Here is a 15,473-nt window from a genome sequence, read left to right on the forward strand (position 1 = left end):
ACAAATTTTTATTTTTCAAAAAAAAAAAAAAAGAAAAGAAAAAAATGAACGATTGTTTTGCTAGATAAGACCCTTCTTCCTCGACTGGGATCATTTAGAGCCCTTTGAAGCTGCATTTAAACTATATTTTGGAAGTTCAAAATCGGGGCACCAATCAAGTCCATTAAAGTCTACGTGACATTAAAAGTTATTTTACTTCTTTAATTTGACAAATTTGCTTAAATGGTGAAAAATAGCCTCTAAATAGACTATACACAATATACAAGAAGGTTATGATTTTTTTATCTTTTTGCACAATAAGATCAAGAAAGAAGACATTAAATAGGGTTGATTTTGTAAGAAAGTAGTAAAAGACATGAATTTTGTTACAGTAGCTTTAAAATATAAATAGAAAAGTAAAACAGACAAGAATGTTTACAAAATGAGCTGCACACAAGATTCTGTATTTGAATATAATTTAATACAAAAACTAAAAAGGACACTTTATAATGTTCATTCTGAGATGAAATGAGATGACAGCTGCATGGATAATGTGCACACACATATCTGACAAACATTCAAACAAAAACAATACAAGCCTAACAATAATAATAAAAAAGAGAGATACTGTAGTCTATATTTGTTCTGATAACAAGAAGAGTCCTTGTTTTTAAAGTAAACTTATAATATTCCTGAATATATGAATGATTGTAACGTACCTCCTATCTGATCATGTTAACAGCAGTCACACATGAATAATGAGATGAACAAGCTATTTTTTGGCTATCAGCATTCAAAGCAGCAGGAAGACTGTAGATCCAGAATTTGTCTTTAAACAGGTTTAGTGTTGATTGACTGATTGTCTCAAATAAATGCTAAATGTTGTGAGATTTCATTGGCTGCATTCAAGTAGATGTGGCAGGAAGAAATGAGCCGTTCCATCATCCGGCAACAAGTCCAGGAACTCCAGTGGGTTCAACTCCTTGGACGCCACAACCAAAGTTTCTGTAAAAGAAAGACAACATTTTCATGACCACCAAAATTCATTCAGTCATGCATGGACATCGGAAGCATAAAACGGCTGCTACCTTTGAGTGCTGAGAGAAGAACAGTGTCATTTCCTGTTTTCCTTATCCTGTCACAGACCTCAGGGAAAAGCTTCTGCCACCACAGAGACTGGAGAGAGAGATTTATTGTGTCAAGCCACCTCTGATTCCAGACCTTTCTAACAATTTTTATTTTATGACTATTTTAGCCAGTAACATTGACAATGCACTGCACAAATTGAGCTTATGTGGCTAGAAACCATAATTAGAGCTCTTAGGTTTGTACCAGTTTGTCATTCTGTAGCTCATTGTTGGCGTAGGAGATGATGGCTTGCGGACATCGGTCTAGAAGTCTGACGATGGATCTCTCGTGTTGGCCTAGTTTGGTGGCGCAGAGCACGTGCACGCTGAGTCCGGTGTTGTCAGATTCGGACAGCTGCTCCAGCAGAGGCAGGATGGACGAGACCTCCAACGTTGGGCCGCACAGCAGTGACTATACACAGTGAAGAGAGCACTTTACACCACTTTATTTGGATGCCAATGTTCTGCAAAACATCTATTGCATTACACATAAGAAAGAAATCAACCGTGACACTTGAGTGAGGCAATGAAGACAGATTTGTTGTATTTGGGTGAACAGTTCTTTTAAAGCAGTGACAAAGTGCATGTAAGGATTTTTACTGCACTGAGCTGAGGTTAAACTAGGCCTTTACTGGTTGAATTTACATCATTTAATGATATTGTTTGTCAGAAGGAGAGAAATCTATCAATACACCTGAAGTTTGTGCAGGTCCTCCTGGTGGTCATGGTTGATGTTGAACTGGACAGGTGTCAGGATGCTCACCCAAGGATACAACATCCCATAATGAGAGCAGGAGTTTATCTGCACAAGAAGAAACAATATTCACCTGACGGACAATGGCGAAAAAAATGGCGAAGTCTTGTGACTTCGGTCAGTGAGAACCAAGCCTGTAACCGACTAGCCAAGACCAAGCACTGCAATGTAATAAACTAGTACTCAAAACAACCTAATCTCCCAATTACTACCCCAGACCAACTGTGGAAAGAAGTATGAATACCTATAATACTCATGTTGTATGAAGAGAAATCTTTTAAATGTTCATTTTATTGCTTATTCATCGTGAAAATTCAAGTGGTATTGATATTGAAAACCACCTACAAAAAAAAAAAAAAACCCTAGAAAGTGCTTAGCGACATGCTAATAACACACACTATTCATGTAGGTACATGCATGTATATTTACATGATTAGTGTGTTTTTATATATATTAGAGCTGGATTTTGACAAATTTCATGATTTAATTTGATTATGCTTAACTTGTGATGGGATTTGATTCGATTCAATATACGTAATATATGTGAAACATACATGAGAGTTGGTACTATATTATTTTGATACTGAGGGTTAAAATTAGCTATACAAAATTAGTATACTAAACTATACTAAAATTACACTCAATTAAATTTATGATAAACTTATAATACTAACTTTACCATTACTTAACAATATTTTTTTAAAATATAAACATTCTGTTTTTAAAACTCGAATTTATTCAAACATAAATATTGAACATTTTGTGCTGAAATTGGTTTTAAAGCCGAGGAGACGATCAGTTCATGTGTTCTTCACGCTGCCGCTTCTCTTGAACTGAGACGCTACAGTGATCTGTCACTCTACATAAAGTGCCAAAACTCTATTTATTGTTTGGATCTTGTAAAAAATGGACAGAATTTTAAATCAGAGACTTTGTTTCATATCAAAAGTTACAAATGACAATGCTTATTGCGATTTATAGAATGGGAGGAGTGCTACAATGTTCATTAACTGAAAACAGGCTAGACTAATAACATTTCACAAAAATGAGTATATGTTTGTGTGTGTGTGTGTATGTATGCACGTACGTATAAGCCATAAGGGTCAGTTTTTTAAAATTGAGATTTATACATCATCTGAAAGCAGAATAAATAAGCTTTCTATTGATATACGGTTTGTTGGGATAGGGCAATACTGTCTGAGATACAACTATCTGACAAATCTGGAATCTGAGGGTGCAAAAGAAAATCTGAATATTTAGAAAATTGCCTTTAAAGTTTTCCAAACGAACTTCTTAGCAATGCATCTTACTAATTAAAAAATAGCTTTTGATATATTTACAGTATGAAATTTACAAAATACCTTCATGGTACATGATCTTTACTTAATATCCTAATGATTTTTGGCATAAATGAAAAATCGAAATTTTGACACATACAATGTATTGTTGGCCACTGTCACAAATATATCTGTGCTACTTAAGACTGGTTTTGTGGTTCATTACATGTAAAGCAAAATATTTCTAACGGTTTTTTTGTTTTAATTGTGATGATTAGACCTTACAGTTCATGAAAGTCAAAAATCCCGTATCTTAAAATATTGGAATATTTCCTAAGATCAATCAAAAAACGGATTTGCAAAACAGAAAAGTTCAAGTTCTTTAAAGTATGTTCATTCATACACTCAATACTTGGTCGGCAACACATATGACTTGCTCCTAGCACAAATTACAGCATCAATGATGTGTGACATGTAAGCGATCAGCCTGTATACTGTTGGATCGACTGTTTCTCATCTTTCTCTTGAAAATATCCCATAGATTCTCAATGGGGTTCAAGTCAGGCATGTTGGCTGGGCCATCAAGCACAGAAATATCATGGTCAACAAACCACTTGGTGACTCTTAGTACTATAGTACTAACCACTATAGGACTACATAGTACTATAGTGTATCACTTTTATTTATTTATGATTTTATCAAATGTTTTTTTTTTATTTTATTATTTACACTAGAAATATATCACACTATTTTCTCTAAGCTTTATTGTGGACACCCCAGCACTTACTGCCCTCTGGTGGTCATCAGACCCCTGCCTTAGCAAATACCCACAACACTCCAGTAATCACCTAGAAATGTGTAAACAACCACTCAACACCCACTATATTAAGGTGCATTATCTTGCTCACCAGATCCTCTGCCGTTTTAAGGGCTCTGATGCCGGAATGATCTCTGCGTGTGATACGGTCGATGTAGACAGATGTGAGACGAAACAGCAGCTCTTGTATGATGGATTCATGAGAGGACGCTACTAACAGAGCCTCCCAGAAATCCACCAGTAACTGGGGACTGCTGTCAACCTCCACACCATCCTTACACAGCTCCTGAAAGAGAGTAGTAGTCATTTATTTTATTGCTAAGTCAGCATCTACGGCTATCTTCATGGCAAAAAACTGAGTAACATAAACAAAAAACAAAAAACAAGAAACAAGTAAACACAGAAACACCGTAGTTATTTTATTTTTTTTTTTAAGTAACATAATAAAAATCTAAAACCTTTTCTGGTTTAATGTTTTTGGTAATAAAAGGGGTCCTACTTCGCTCTTTTACAAAGTCTTGATTTTGTTTTGGGGGTGTACTAGAACATGCTCTTTAATGCTTGGTGGTTCAAAAATTTTTCACATAATTTACATTATTACAATACCTTTCTCCCAGCCTGGCACAAATGACTCGATTAGTTCTGGGTTTAATAAAGGCCCACTTTCCAAAAAAACCAAAATGTGTTGTGATTGGTTAGCTGTCACACGCGTTGCGACTGGCGAACATCTTAGACGGTGTTTCAGTACTGACACACCCCTTGACAAAGCAGTTAGCGCAAGCTAGATTAATAGTGAATCTTACGTTTTAAATATGGATATTTTTCTTACAAAAATGCATTGATTCACTACAGGAGATCCTGTGTGAGGCACTTTTTATTATGGATGGATGCACTTTATTAGACTTTATTAGACTCCGACTGCATTCATCTGAAAGAAAGAAGTCACATACACCTAGGATGCATGGAGGGTGAGTAAATAATACGCAACGGTAGTGCTGAGTCACATTGTGACATCATTGCATGCTGAAAGTCTGAATTGCGAATTTGTTTCATGCAATTTTAATTGTAAAGTGTAAACTTGCAATTGCAAGAAAAAAAAAAGAGTCACAATTAAAAAAAAAAGGCAACATACCAAAAAGTCACAATTTGGGCCTGCCTTTTATATTTTTTATTCAGTGGTGGAAACAGGCTTCCACACCTGTAAGTGCATGTTTCTCCTGAGAGAGACAAACACACACAGATATGAGAACGACAGACACGCACACATCTCTCTGTGTGCTGCATGTACCTGGAAGAAGACATCGGCCTCCTCCAGTCTGATCTTGCTGTTCTCATGCAGCGCTACGACCGCCGCCACCAGCAGACCCTCCTGTGTGTCACGCAAGTGCTGAGCCAGTATGGTGGGCAGCACGGCCTTCCCTCTGCCGTGCAGCAGCAGTTTGGGCTCTTCTATGAAGCCGTACACTTGCAGCATCTGGAGACGACATGTTTTTGAGTTCAGATGTGTTTCACATAGTACCTGTTAGTTACGACACAAATTCCTGAGGAAAGACCTCTGCGTGGCGGTCCATCTGCTGCCTGTAGCTGTTCAGGTCACCCTTCCGCAGGGCCAGGGAGGCTGTACACAGGGACAGAGTGATGGACGGGGCCCGGAGTCTTCTAGCTGTTTCAGGTGGGTCATGGCACTGTCAGGATCAGCGTTCAGCATGGACGGACTGCTCACGACATGAGGAAGCTGAGCAGGCTCAGCCACACTAAAGATGTCCAGGACTTTATCAGCCATGTCCTAGAGCACAGACACAACACAGGATGCCTGTTACAACAACTGTTTTATATGCAAATTTGTTGAAAAAAAAAATTTCATTTGGTACCTTGCTAAGCTCCTCCATGGTTTCCTCATAGATCGAATGCTTCAGGAAGAAGATAAACCCTTTGCCGTAACCGTTTGAGATGCCGCTCATGGACATATTCCTCTTGATAACATCCGTCACAGTGAGGCCTGACATCTTATAGTATGGAAGAGCCAAATGACAGTCCTTCTTATCAAACCTGCAAACCAAACATGAAATCAAAGACTGATATTGGCAATTACTGAACACGGATCACACAATCAAGAGACCAAGATGACCTGCTGAAGCAGTCTCCTAAATGAGCACAGCTCTCCTGAAAGGCCTCCTGCAGCTGCGCTCTCTCGGCAGAATCGCAGTCCTGCAGGCTGAGCAGTGCCGTCCGCAGGAGCAGGTGACCCTCACTCAGCAGGTGAATGCAACTATGAGACAACGACTGCTCGTATCGCTTACTGTATTCCACCTGATGGAAACAATGAGGAATCTTTACACTTAAAACAAGCAGCAATTCAATTAATATCAAATTGATACAAAATAAAAACAACTGTATGTTAAGAATTAACTAATATGCTGTGAGCACCTTTTAGAACAAGAAGGTGCATCTGTCAAATAACATAAAATGTTTAGTAATGTTTAGTAACATAATATGGATTACACATTTAGTGTAATCCAAATAACATAAAAATTTAATGATCCCAAATTGCATTACAAAAATGGTAGTTAGTAATATAATATGGATTACACATAATAGGTTATGTAGTCTGACCACTTTTTGATTACTTTTGATCTTTTATACTTGTTTATCAGCAGTGTTTCTGTAAATATGAAAAAGTGAAATTTTAGACTTTAAGACCTTTTTAATAACACCTTATATGAAATTTAAGACCTAAACTTGTAATTGAGATACATGATATTACATAAAAATATGTAATATTTATTGTTTAATGTAGAAAGAAAACTAAATTTCATTGCTGTCATAAATTATATTACTACAATATACAGTGAACTTTTTATATCAGCAGATAATATTCTAGTGTATATTCTAGTCACAATACCAACATTTTTACTTCAATACGATACCTGACTAAAATATCACAATACTACTACTGAACCGATACTATTTTAATGGTTACATTAAAAAAAATTTACAAAAAACATGTCTAATTAATTGAAATCATAAAACCTGCAGAATTTAATCGCAATTTATTAAAAGTTAAACAGAAATGACATGTTTTTAAGGCCCTATGAAATACATTGTATTATTTTTCTCAAATTCAGTTTTGTGAATCTCTGTTTTCTATCAATTTTCTTTATTCTATTTTCATTGTTTCATTACATTTTAATAATCAAAAGCATGTCTAATGAATTTATAAAGGATAATTAAATAATTAATTTATTATATGCTTTTCAGAAATACTGTGTTGTGTATTTACAATTTTCTGGTAAATATTTTTTCTGGTAAATATTCCTTACTAGCACTGTCTGTTGCTTTTCACATCAGTCAGACACACTTTTCCTGTCTATGTGGGCAGCTCTTGGACAGAATAAACTATAACACCTCTACAATAGTCTGGCCCCTAAATGGTTTTGTGATAATTGAATCAAATATTTTATATGACAGCTGAAGATACAGTACTATTTCTCTGTAGAGCTGCAGTGTGGACACAGAGCTGATCACGTAGAGGTTCCAGCCGTGACCGCTGTCAGCCGGCTCTGTGGCTTTGCAGACAGACGTCTTCCTGGATCTGAAGAACGTAGAAGAACATGATAACAGTCATAGATCACAACTCCACCATTGCATTTACAGCTTGTGTTTTCTTCAGTTAAGGTGCAGCCACATTTAATGTAGTTTGCTCAATGTTTACTGGTGAAATCCAGTAACTTCAATAAGAATATAGACAACTGGAAATTTTGGGCTAAACATTTCGCAATGCAGATTCCACAGTTGGTCATGCAAATGTGCTGTGTTGACCAACATAAAGCTGCTTGATTTAGAAGTGAGTTCTGTGTGAGCTGTGCTACATGCATCAATATATTATTGATCTTTTTAACAAATTGCAAAATTTTGCAAATATGTCTGCACATTTAGCCCACATACTATGCTCTACATGTGTCAGTAACAGGTTATTTCATGACACAAATACCAATTAAACAGGGTTTCTGCAGGTTTTATGAGGTAAATTAAAGACTTAAAAACCTTTTTAAGACCAACTAAAGAAAATGTAAGGGGAAAAAAAGGAAAACAATACAGCAGTATGTTCTATAGTATAGTTTGAGTTTTACTTTCACTTTCAAATTTCCACTTTCAATTCAGCGTCTTGTTTTTAGTTTGTGTCAGTTTTCCCTCTTTTCTGTGCTTTCCTTTGGTAAAAGCACCATGCACATTTTACTTTCACTTTCAAATTAGCTGTTGTTTGTTTTTAGTTTGTTTGAGTTTTCCTTCTTTTCTTCACTTTCCTGTTTTAATTAGCTTGTAAAAGCGTTGTGTGCATTTTTGTTTCACTTTTAAATTAGCATCATTAATGCAACGTAACAAACTTTTATTAACAAAAGAATAATAATACACTGTGTAAATCACTGTGTAACCAAATAAATAAGAAATGTTCATTAGCAAAACAAATAAGAAAGGTTGGAAGTACAGCATACACCTTGATGTAAGATATATTAAGAAAAAAATTGGTTAAATAAATAAAAATCAGCAAACATCAATACATATGAAACTTCCACTATTACCTTAGATAAATGGCAGACGTCAACAGGCTTTTCAAAATCCATATATTTTTTAAAACAAGGGCTTTTGCATTTCTGCCATGTTCCTGTCTTTCTCATCTGTTCTTGTCAGTCAGCCACTGATCTTCAGTTTAAAATCTGATTTGTGATTTGTTGTATTGTCTGTTCTCTAACTAAACTAAATGATTTTTATTACTGCAAAAAAAAAAAATAAATAAAAAAAAAAAAAAAAAAAACTCAAAATCGGGTGACTGACAGATGAAGCAGCACATACCGCTATCTACCACATATTGTTTAATGAATATTGAGCGACCTAAGCCATGGTAGCACAGAAATTGCGCTTTTGCTTCACTTTAAAATAAAACACATAAGAAAACAACCCCTCATGAAAATTAATGATATGATTATACGAATATCAAGGCCTTAAAGCGATTTAAGGCTTTTTAAGACCCGTGGAAACCCTGAATAAAACACTTTTAATTGATGGGACAATTAATTATTTGTTAAACTGCTGGTCTGGAAGGGATTGTGGGATTAGTTTAGCTGTGGTTGTTTCAGTTCTGTTAAAGGTTTACAGGTTTCTGTTAACATTAAAGGTTTCTCTAAATAAGAGGAAGTTCTGAATCGCAGTGAAAGCTTTGCATCTTATTTTTGCATCTGAACAAAACTGAGATGTTAGATAAATTCTGAATGGCTGCATGCAGGTAACACTCACAGTGGGTTAGGGGGGATTTTAGGGTTTGTTTCAGACCGGTCCAGTGTTAGGCTCATGCTATTCGCTAACTTACAGGAAGGACCTGGACAGAAGGCTTTCCAGTGTAGGCGTTGAGGACGGCTCTAGACCTACAGCTACTAAAATGCCTGTCAGGGCTCTGTGTTCCCTCGATTCACTACAATAAGAGTTACAGGCCATTTACACAGCACACTATGATACATCTACTAAACAGCAATGTCATGCTGAAAAAAGTCAAGAAATCAAACTGTATGAGAAACAAGAGTGGTTGTGAACACACACACACATACGTGTTTTTGCGGGCTGGTCTCTCAGTGTCCTCTTTGCTGTCCACATCTGCTGCCGTGAGGAGAACGATATGATTTCCGTCCTGACAGATAATCTTCAGTCCAATGAAGAGCTGGATCCTCAAAGCGCACACCTCCATTGTGATGGGAGGACAGGCCTGATAGGACACAGTTCAACACTGACTGGTTATGAAGGGAATATTAGAGGTTCCTGAACATGAAAAACTCACGGCCATGATTTTAGGGTTTTGTGGAGGGTTGACAGTTTTTCATACAAACTCACCACAAACTTACACAAATTTATTTTTCAAGATATGAATTAAGTTCCTCTTTCAGAGAACATTTCTGGGAAATTTTCACCCATTTTTTCATCTATTAAGAATCTGGTGTGAAGTAATAATAGCACAGTAAAAGCCACATGATGAATCATTCAAGTTTGTAGAGCAAACACTGCAGGAAAAGATTAAATTGTAACCCCAAAAAAAGCCCACTGTATCATATTTGATACACAATTCTCCAAATTATCAACACAATCAGCACTTTCATACTTTTTAGCAAGGCATTTTAATGTCATTTTTAAAATGCCCACCTTCAGGTTGTGGTTCAACATGTCTTTTTGCAGTAAAATTTTCACAGATTTTTATAAAGTAAACAAAAACAACTTTATATTCTTAGTAATATTTAAAAACTAAGACTTTCTGCACTGCAGCAACTTAGGTTTATTTGATTGGCTATACATTATAGAAAGACATATCAAATATGATAATACATCAGGCCTTTGAGGAACATTTATTTGTTTATCTCTCAAACATTTGCATTGCATTATATGTGTTTCCCCTCCACAACTACAGAGCTTTGATCATGTAACTAAGCATCAGTCTTACTAAGACTGTTATTGGGAGATAAACTAGACTTCATAGACTTGCTTTACCTTCATGGTGGTGTCGATGTATGGGTCATCGACCCGAGCCGCTACCGCACTGCATCTGACAGTGAAACACTGGAGAGCATTCCTACGACAAACAACCACAAATGAACTAAGACTAACTTTCGAAATGCATGTTATTGATTCAGGGTTCACACAGATACTGTAAATAAATTCCAGGACTTTCAAATACTTTTCAAGCACTACTTTTTCGATTTTCAAAGACTTTAACTTTTAAAAGAATGTCTTCTGTTTCAAATTCTAAAAAAAAAAAGAAGAGAGAAACAGATAAATAAAAATGTACTAATAAAAAAAATGGCCAAATAAAGTGATGCACAAGCAAAGTTTTACTACTAAAGTATTACAAAGTATACTACACTTTTATAAGAGTAAACCAATAATTAATGTTCTTAAGGGATTTGTATTTGTGTATACTTTCTTTTTTTGTTTTGTTTTTATAACTGTACTGCCTTACTGTTTTCAAGTTTTTTTTCTGTTTAAGAGAAAAAAAATTAACCAAAGAAAGATTTGCAAAATCGCTCCAAAATCCTGATCTTATTCAAATGATTCATGATCCACGTTCTGAAGTCTCTATCTCGATGATCACAAATCATTTGATTTAGATCGGGACTTCAAATCACGTATTGCAAATCGTTTAATTTGAATCATTCTATTTGCGAAATGATTCACAAACCTGTTCATCTAATTCAAATGATTCATGCGCTCTAAAGTCTCCATCTGAATCAAATGATTTGCAATACGCAAAGTTCACGATATGCGATTTGGAATCCCAATCTAAAAAAAAGATTCTCAATATGTGATCTGATCGAAGCGCTTAGAAACAGTGAATCATTCTGAGACGCAATGCTTTACCTGATTCTGAGTTTCAAAAAGCTCCGTTTCACCCACCACTACGTGCTTTTTCAAATTGTTACAAGCAATGTCGAAATTTGAAAATGAATGGCTCTTTTGATTCGATCTGGTTTCTGCTACTGAATCGCTTGACATGAATGATCAAAGTCACGAGATTGAATCAATCAGAGCGGATCCAGCGTAAATGACTCACTCAATTGATTTGGTTCATCTGTTCCTCTTTTGCATCTTCAGCCTTGTTTACCCAACACTGTCAGCACTACTACTTGCTTACCTCAATTATTTTCTGACATTAACTGAAACAAGCTAAAAAGATTGGATGTTTCTTGAATTGCTTGAATTTTGTGTGAAAAGATATGTGCTTACTGACTAAATTAAACACTTATTTCATAGATACATTGTCTTTCAATAACTCAAGCACTTTTCAAGTACCTCTTCAGGAATATAGCTATTTTCAAGGGTTTTTTAAGGCTTTACATTTTAAAAAGTCAAATTCAAGTACTTCAAGCACTTTAAACACCTAGTAAGAACCCTGGTGATCCTACTGTGAATGTGTGATTCATACTACAATACAATACTGGTCAAGACCATTTTAACTGACAAACCTCCTCTTCTCACATGGAGTATATCACAGCACTCATAGACAACAATTTATAGCAGTTCATGTGTCAGGAAGTGCTGTGTGTGTGCTGTGGACAGCAAGAATTTGCCCATCCTACCTGGTGATGACGTAGAGGAACTGGTCACTCAGCACAGCCTGATGGGCCTTTTCTGGGTACTGATACGTGGACATGAGCTCCACTGTGTTCTTCAAGCTGTACATGTAGCCGGTGTTCGGCAAGGAGAAGAAAACAAACATACACGTAGGTTCCCCACGTTTGGAGATGGAGGCTTCTTCCTGTTTACCTGTTCAGACAGAAAGAGGAAACCATTCAGCCCAAAAGAAAGGGGTGTTGGAAAGTGAATGTAGCTTACCAATAAGCTCACTTACCACTAAACATAGGGCGGAGCTGCAGGGAATGCAAGTGTGTCTCCTCAACGCTGCAACCTTGAAAGAAATCAGGCGCAAACCTCCTAGACAGGGCAGATTAGAGAAGTGACATCTGACAATCTGACAAACAAACACGGCACAGCGGCTCATTTTCTGAAGCTGTTCGCTATACCTGAATAAGACGTAAACTACACTCATGTCCCCTCGGCTATCTGCCTCCATACCAGTCCACTCCAGGACTAAAGAGATGCCGCACTCCTGGGCGTCATTACCCAACATCTCCTGATGCTTTGGGAACAGAAAGAAGTCCTCTTGCTCGTGAAGCGGGCTGAATCCATCTTTTGTCATCTCTTTAAAAAAGGAAAATTCAAATTCACCCAAGTGTCATAAATTTAAGTGACATAAATTTAATCACCAGTATAGTATGCATACCTGCATCTTCATCTAAGCTGGTTTCAGTCATGATATCTTCAGGTAGCAGTGCGTGTTCATCTGCAGCCTGGCTGCTCTTCTGCCGCGGGGTGAGTTTTACCACCAGGATCTCCAGATCCGTCTGAAGGGCTACGTATCCAGCACAGAAGGCCACCTGAGACGGACTCCAGCCCTGGATATGAAGAATAAGGACCCTCTCAAAGTCCAGCACAGAGAGCTGCTCGCTCAGCGTCTGTCGCTTCAGACTGAAGACCACCAGACTCTTGGCACAGCCAACTAGAAGATCACCTGCCAAAGTAATGCAATGCAAACTTTCTCAACTGTTATGTGTGAAATATGAATAGATTATGAAGTGCGTATTTTGTGTTTGTGTTTATGTTCAAGCCTCCATTAAGGACAGAAAGCCATGTTTGTTTACCATTAACCATCAGGATTGAATGGGCAGGCGAACTCGTGAAATTATTTTTGTGTTCTCACCAGTAATACTGCAGCATGCCATACACAGCGGCGGCTCAAATAGAGGGATTTCAATGATCTCCATCTGCTCTTTAGGAGTTCCACGGAAGGACGAGCCCCGCAGGAGGTGACCCAACAGACGCACCCCAACACGCGTCTTCTCTGCAGCCTGGTACCTCCAGTTAGTGTAGGCCCTGAGATATGTGGCCTTGTTCTTCTCCTCAATGGTCACTAGGTAGTCCCCTAAAAACAAAACAGCCACAGGAATCAATGATTCAAAAATCTAAACGAAATCAAATGTTTGTCAGTACATTTAGCAGCACACTTTAACCATCTTTCAAAGACAAAAGAATTAATTATGACACTACATATAAAGATTCTTACTCATATGGGACAATACGTACTTTAAACTGTATCTAACTGCATTAAATACAGATTAAAACTAATATACAATGCAAAGAGCATTTAATTAAGTGTCTGAAAACATTGCATTCAGTTAAGTTTGGTAAAAATGAGGTCAAAAGTTTACACCCCCCTTTCAGACTCTGCTAAATGTTAATTATTTTACTAAAATGAGAGGGATCAAACAAAATGCATGTTACTGTTTATTTAGTACTGACCTGAATAAGATATTTCACATAAAAGATGTTTACAAATAATCCATAAGACAAAATAACAGTCTTTTGAATTTATAAAAATGACCCTATTCAAAAGTTTACATATGCTTGATTCTTAATACTGTGTTGTTGCCTGAATAATTCACAGCTGTTTTTTGATTCTCCAGAGTGAAAAACAATGCATTAAGAGAGGGGGGTGAAAACTTTTAGAATTTGAAGATCAGGGTAAATTTCACTTATTTTGTCGTCTGGGAAACATGTAAGAATATTCTGTAGCCTCTGAAGGGCAGTACTACATGAAAAAAATATGGTATTTAGACAAAATAAGAAAAACGTACACATTTTCATTCAGTTCAAAAGTTTTCACCCCCCAGCTCTTAATGCATGTTTTTTTTTTTTCTTCTGGAGCATCAGTGAGTGTTTGATCCTTCTGCAATAGTTGAATATGAGTCTCTCAGTTGTCCTCGGTGTGAAAAGATGGATCTCACAATCATACAATCATTGTTGGAAAGGGTTCAAATACACAAAAAGGCTACAAAACCAAAGAATTTGTGGGACATGCAGGATTTTTCTGAAGAACAACAGGCAGTTTAACTGTTCAGGACAAACAAGGGACTCATGAACAACTTTCGCTAAACAAAAAAACAGCTGTGGATCAGTCAGGTAACAACACAGGATGCGTATGTAAACTTTTAAACAGGGTCATTTTTATAAATTCACTATTTTCTCTTGTGGAGTATATGTAATCGTGTCAAATATATTATATTATCAGGACATGCTAGTACTATATAAACAATAACATGTCATGCATTTTGTACGATCTCTCTTATTTTGGTACAGTAATCAACATTTTATAGATTTTGCAAGGTGTATGCAAGCGTTTGACCTCAACTGTATATTATTTTAAAGTATATTATTTCCGTAGTAAGTACACTTTTGAAATGTATGCTAAACTGCACTGTTTTCACAAGGAGCCATGGTACTTTTAAGACACTGATTGTAAACAACACAATCATTTTATATTCAAGCGACTCATGTTACTGAGCTGTCACTGACCCACGGCGCTGTGTCGGATGCTGAGCACGGAGCCCATGCTGCTGAAGCGGCATATGAGCGGACATCCCTCCTGCTGCAGGTTATACGCCTCGATCTTGCAGCCTCCGGCGCTCACGACGAACAGCGCCCCGCCGCTGCAGCACACCAGCCCGGGCTCCTGCTCCGCCGCGACGATGTGCTGAGACGCGAACGGGTGGCAGTTATAGACGTGAACCATTTCTGCGACGGGGTCTGCGGTCTACATGTCTGTGCGGAATCACGGAAGAGCTGTGTAAACAAAGCATACGTGACAGAGCGACAGTTCGCCTGACAACGGGATTTAAAGTAGGCGTGGTTTCGCTGTCCGGAAACGTTCTCTATTGGTCAGGTGCGTTGGGTTTAAATATCACTTTAGCTGTTTTAACTCTTCACTGTGTATTTTCAATTTAATTGCTGTTTGTGTTTCTCTGTGTCATTATTTAGGCAATAATAAATTGTTTAGGTCCCTGCTGAGGCATCGCAAATGTCGTAGCGTGGTCACGAGAAAGCTGTTACTTTTCTCCGCGCTGGTTAGTTTGAACCAATCACAGCCG

At 37.2% G+C, this 15,473-nt stretch overlaps 1 protein-coding gene across 1 annotated transcript; it reads right to left on the reverse strand.

The window, feature by feature from the left end:
* Window positions 1-298: 298 nt before the first annotated feature.
* Window positions 299-15,222, reverse strand: hps3 (HPS3 biogenesis of lysosomal organelles complex 2 subunit 1). The gene is given in 19 exon segments (XM_051094219.1): window positions 299-984; window positions 1,068-1,155; window positions 1,312-1,518; window positions 1,801-1,908; window positions 4,046-4,240; window positions 5,243-5,428; window positions 5,508-5,602; window positions 5,605-5,740; window positions 5,826-6,003; window positions 6,083-6,264; window positions 7,438-7,546; window positions 9,555-9,709; window positions 10,483-10,564; window positions 12,069-12,255; window positions 12,341-12,423; window positions 12,513-12,690; window positions 12,773-13,060; window positions 13,250-13,471; window positions 14,902-15,222. Coding segments are annotated over 19 exon segments (3,009 nt in total). The 5' UTR covers window positions 15,119-15,222; the 3' UTR covers window positions 299-871.
* Between the last annotated feature and the right edge of the window lie 251 nt (window positions 15,223-15,473).

Source organism: Labeo rohita, chromosome 22 (genome assembly GCF_022985175.1).
Source record: "Labeo rohita strain BAU-BD-2019 chromosome 22, IGBB_LRoh.1.0, whole genome shotgun sequence".
Lineage (NCBI taxonomy): Eukaryota > Metazoa > Chordata > Actinopteri > Cypriniformes > Cyprinidae > Labeo > Labeo rohita.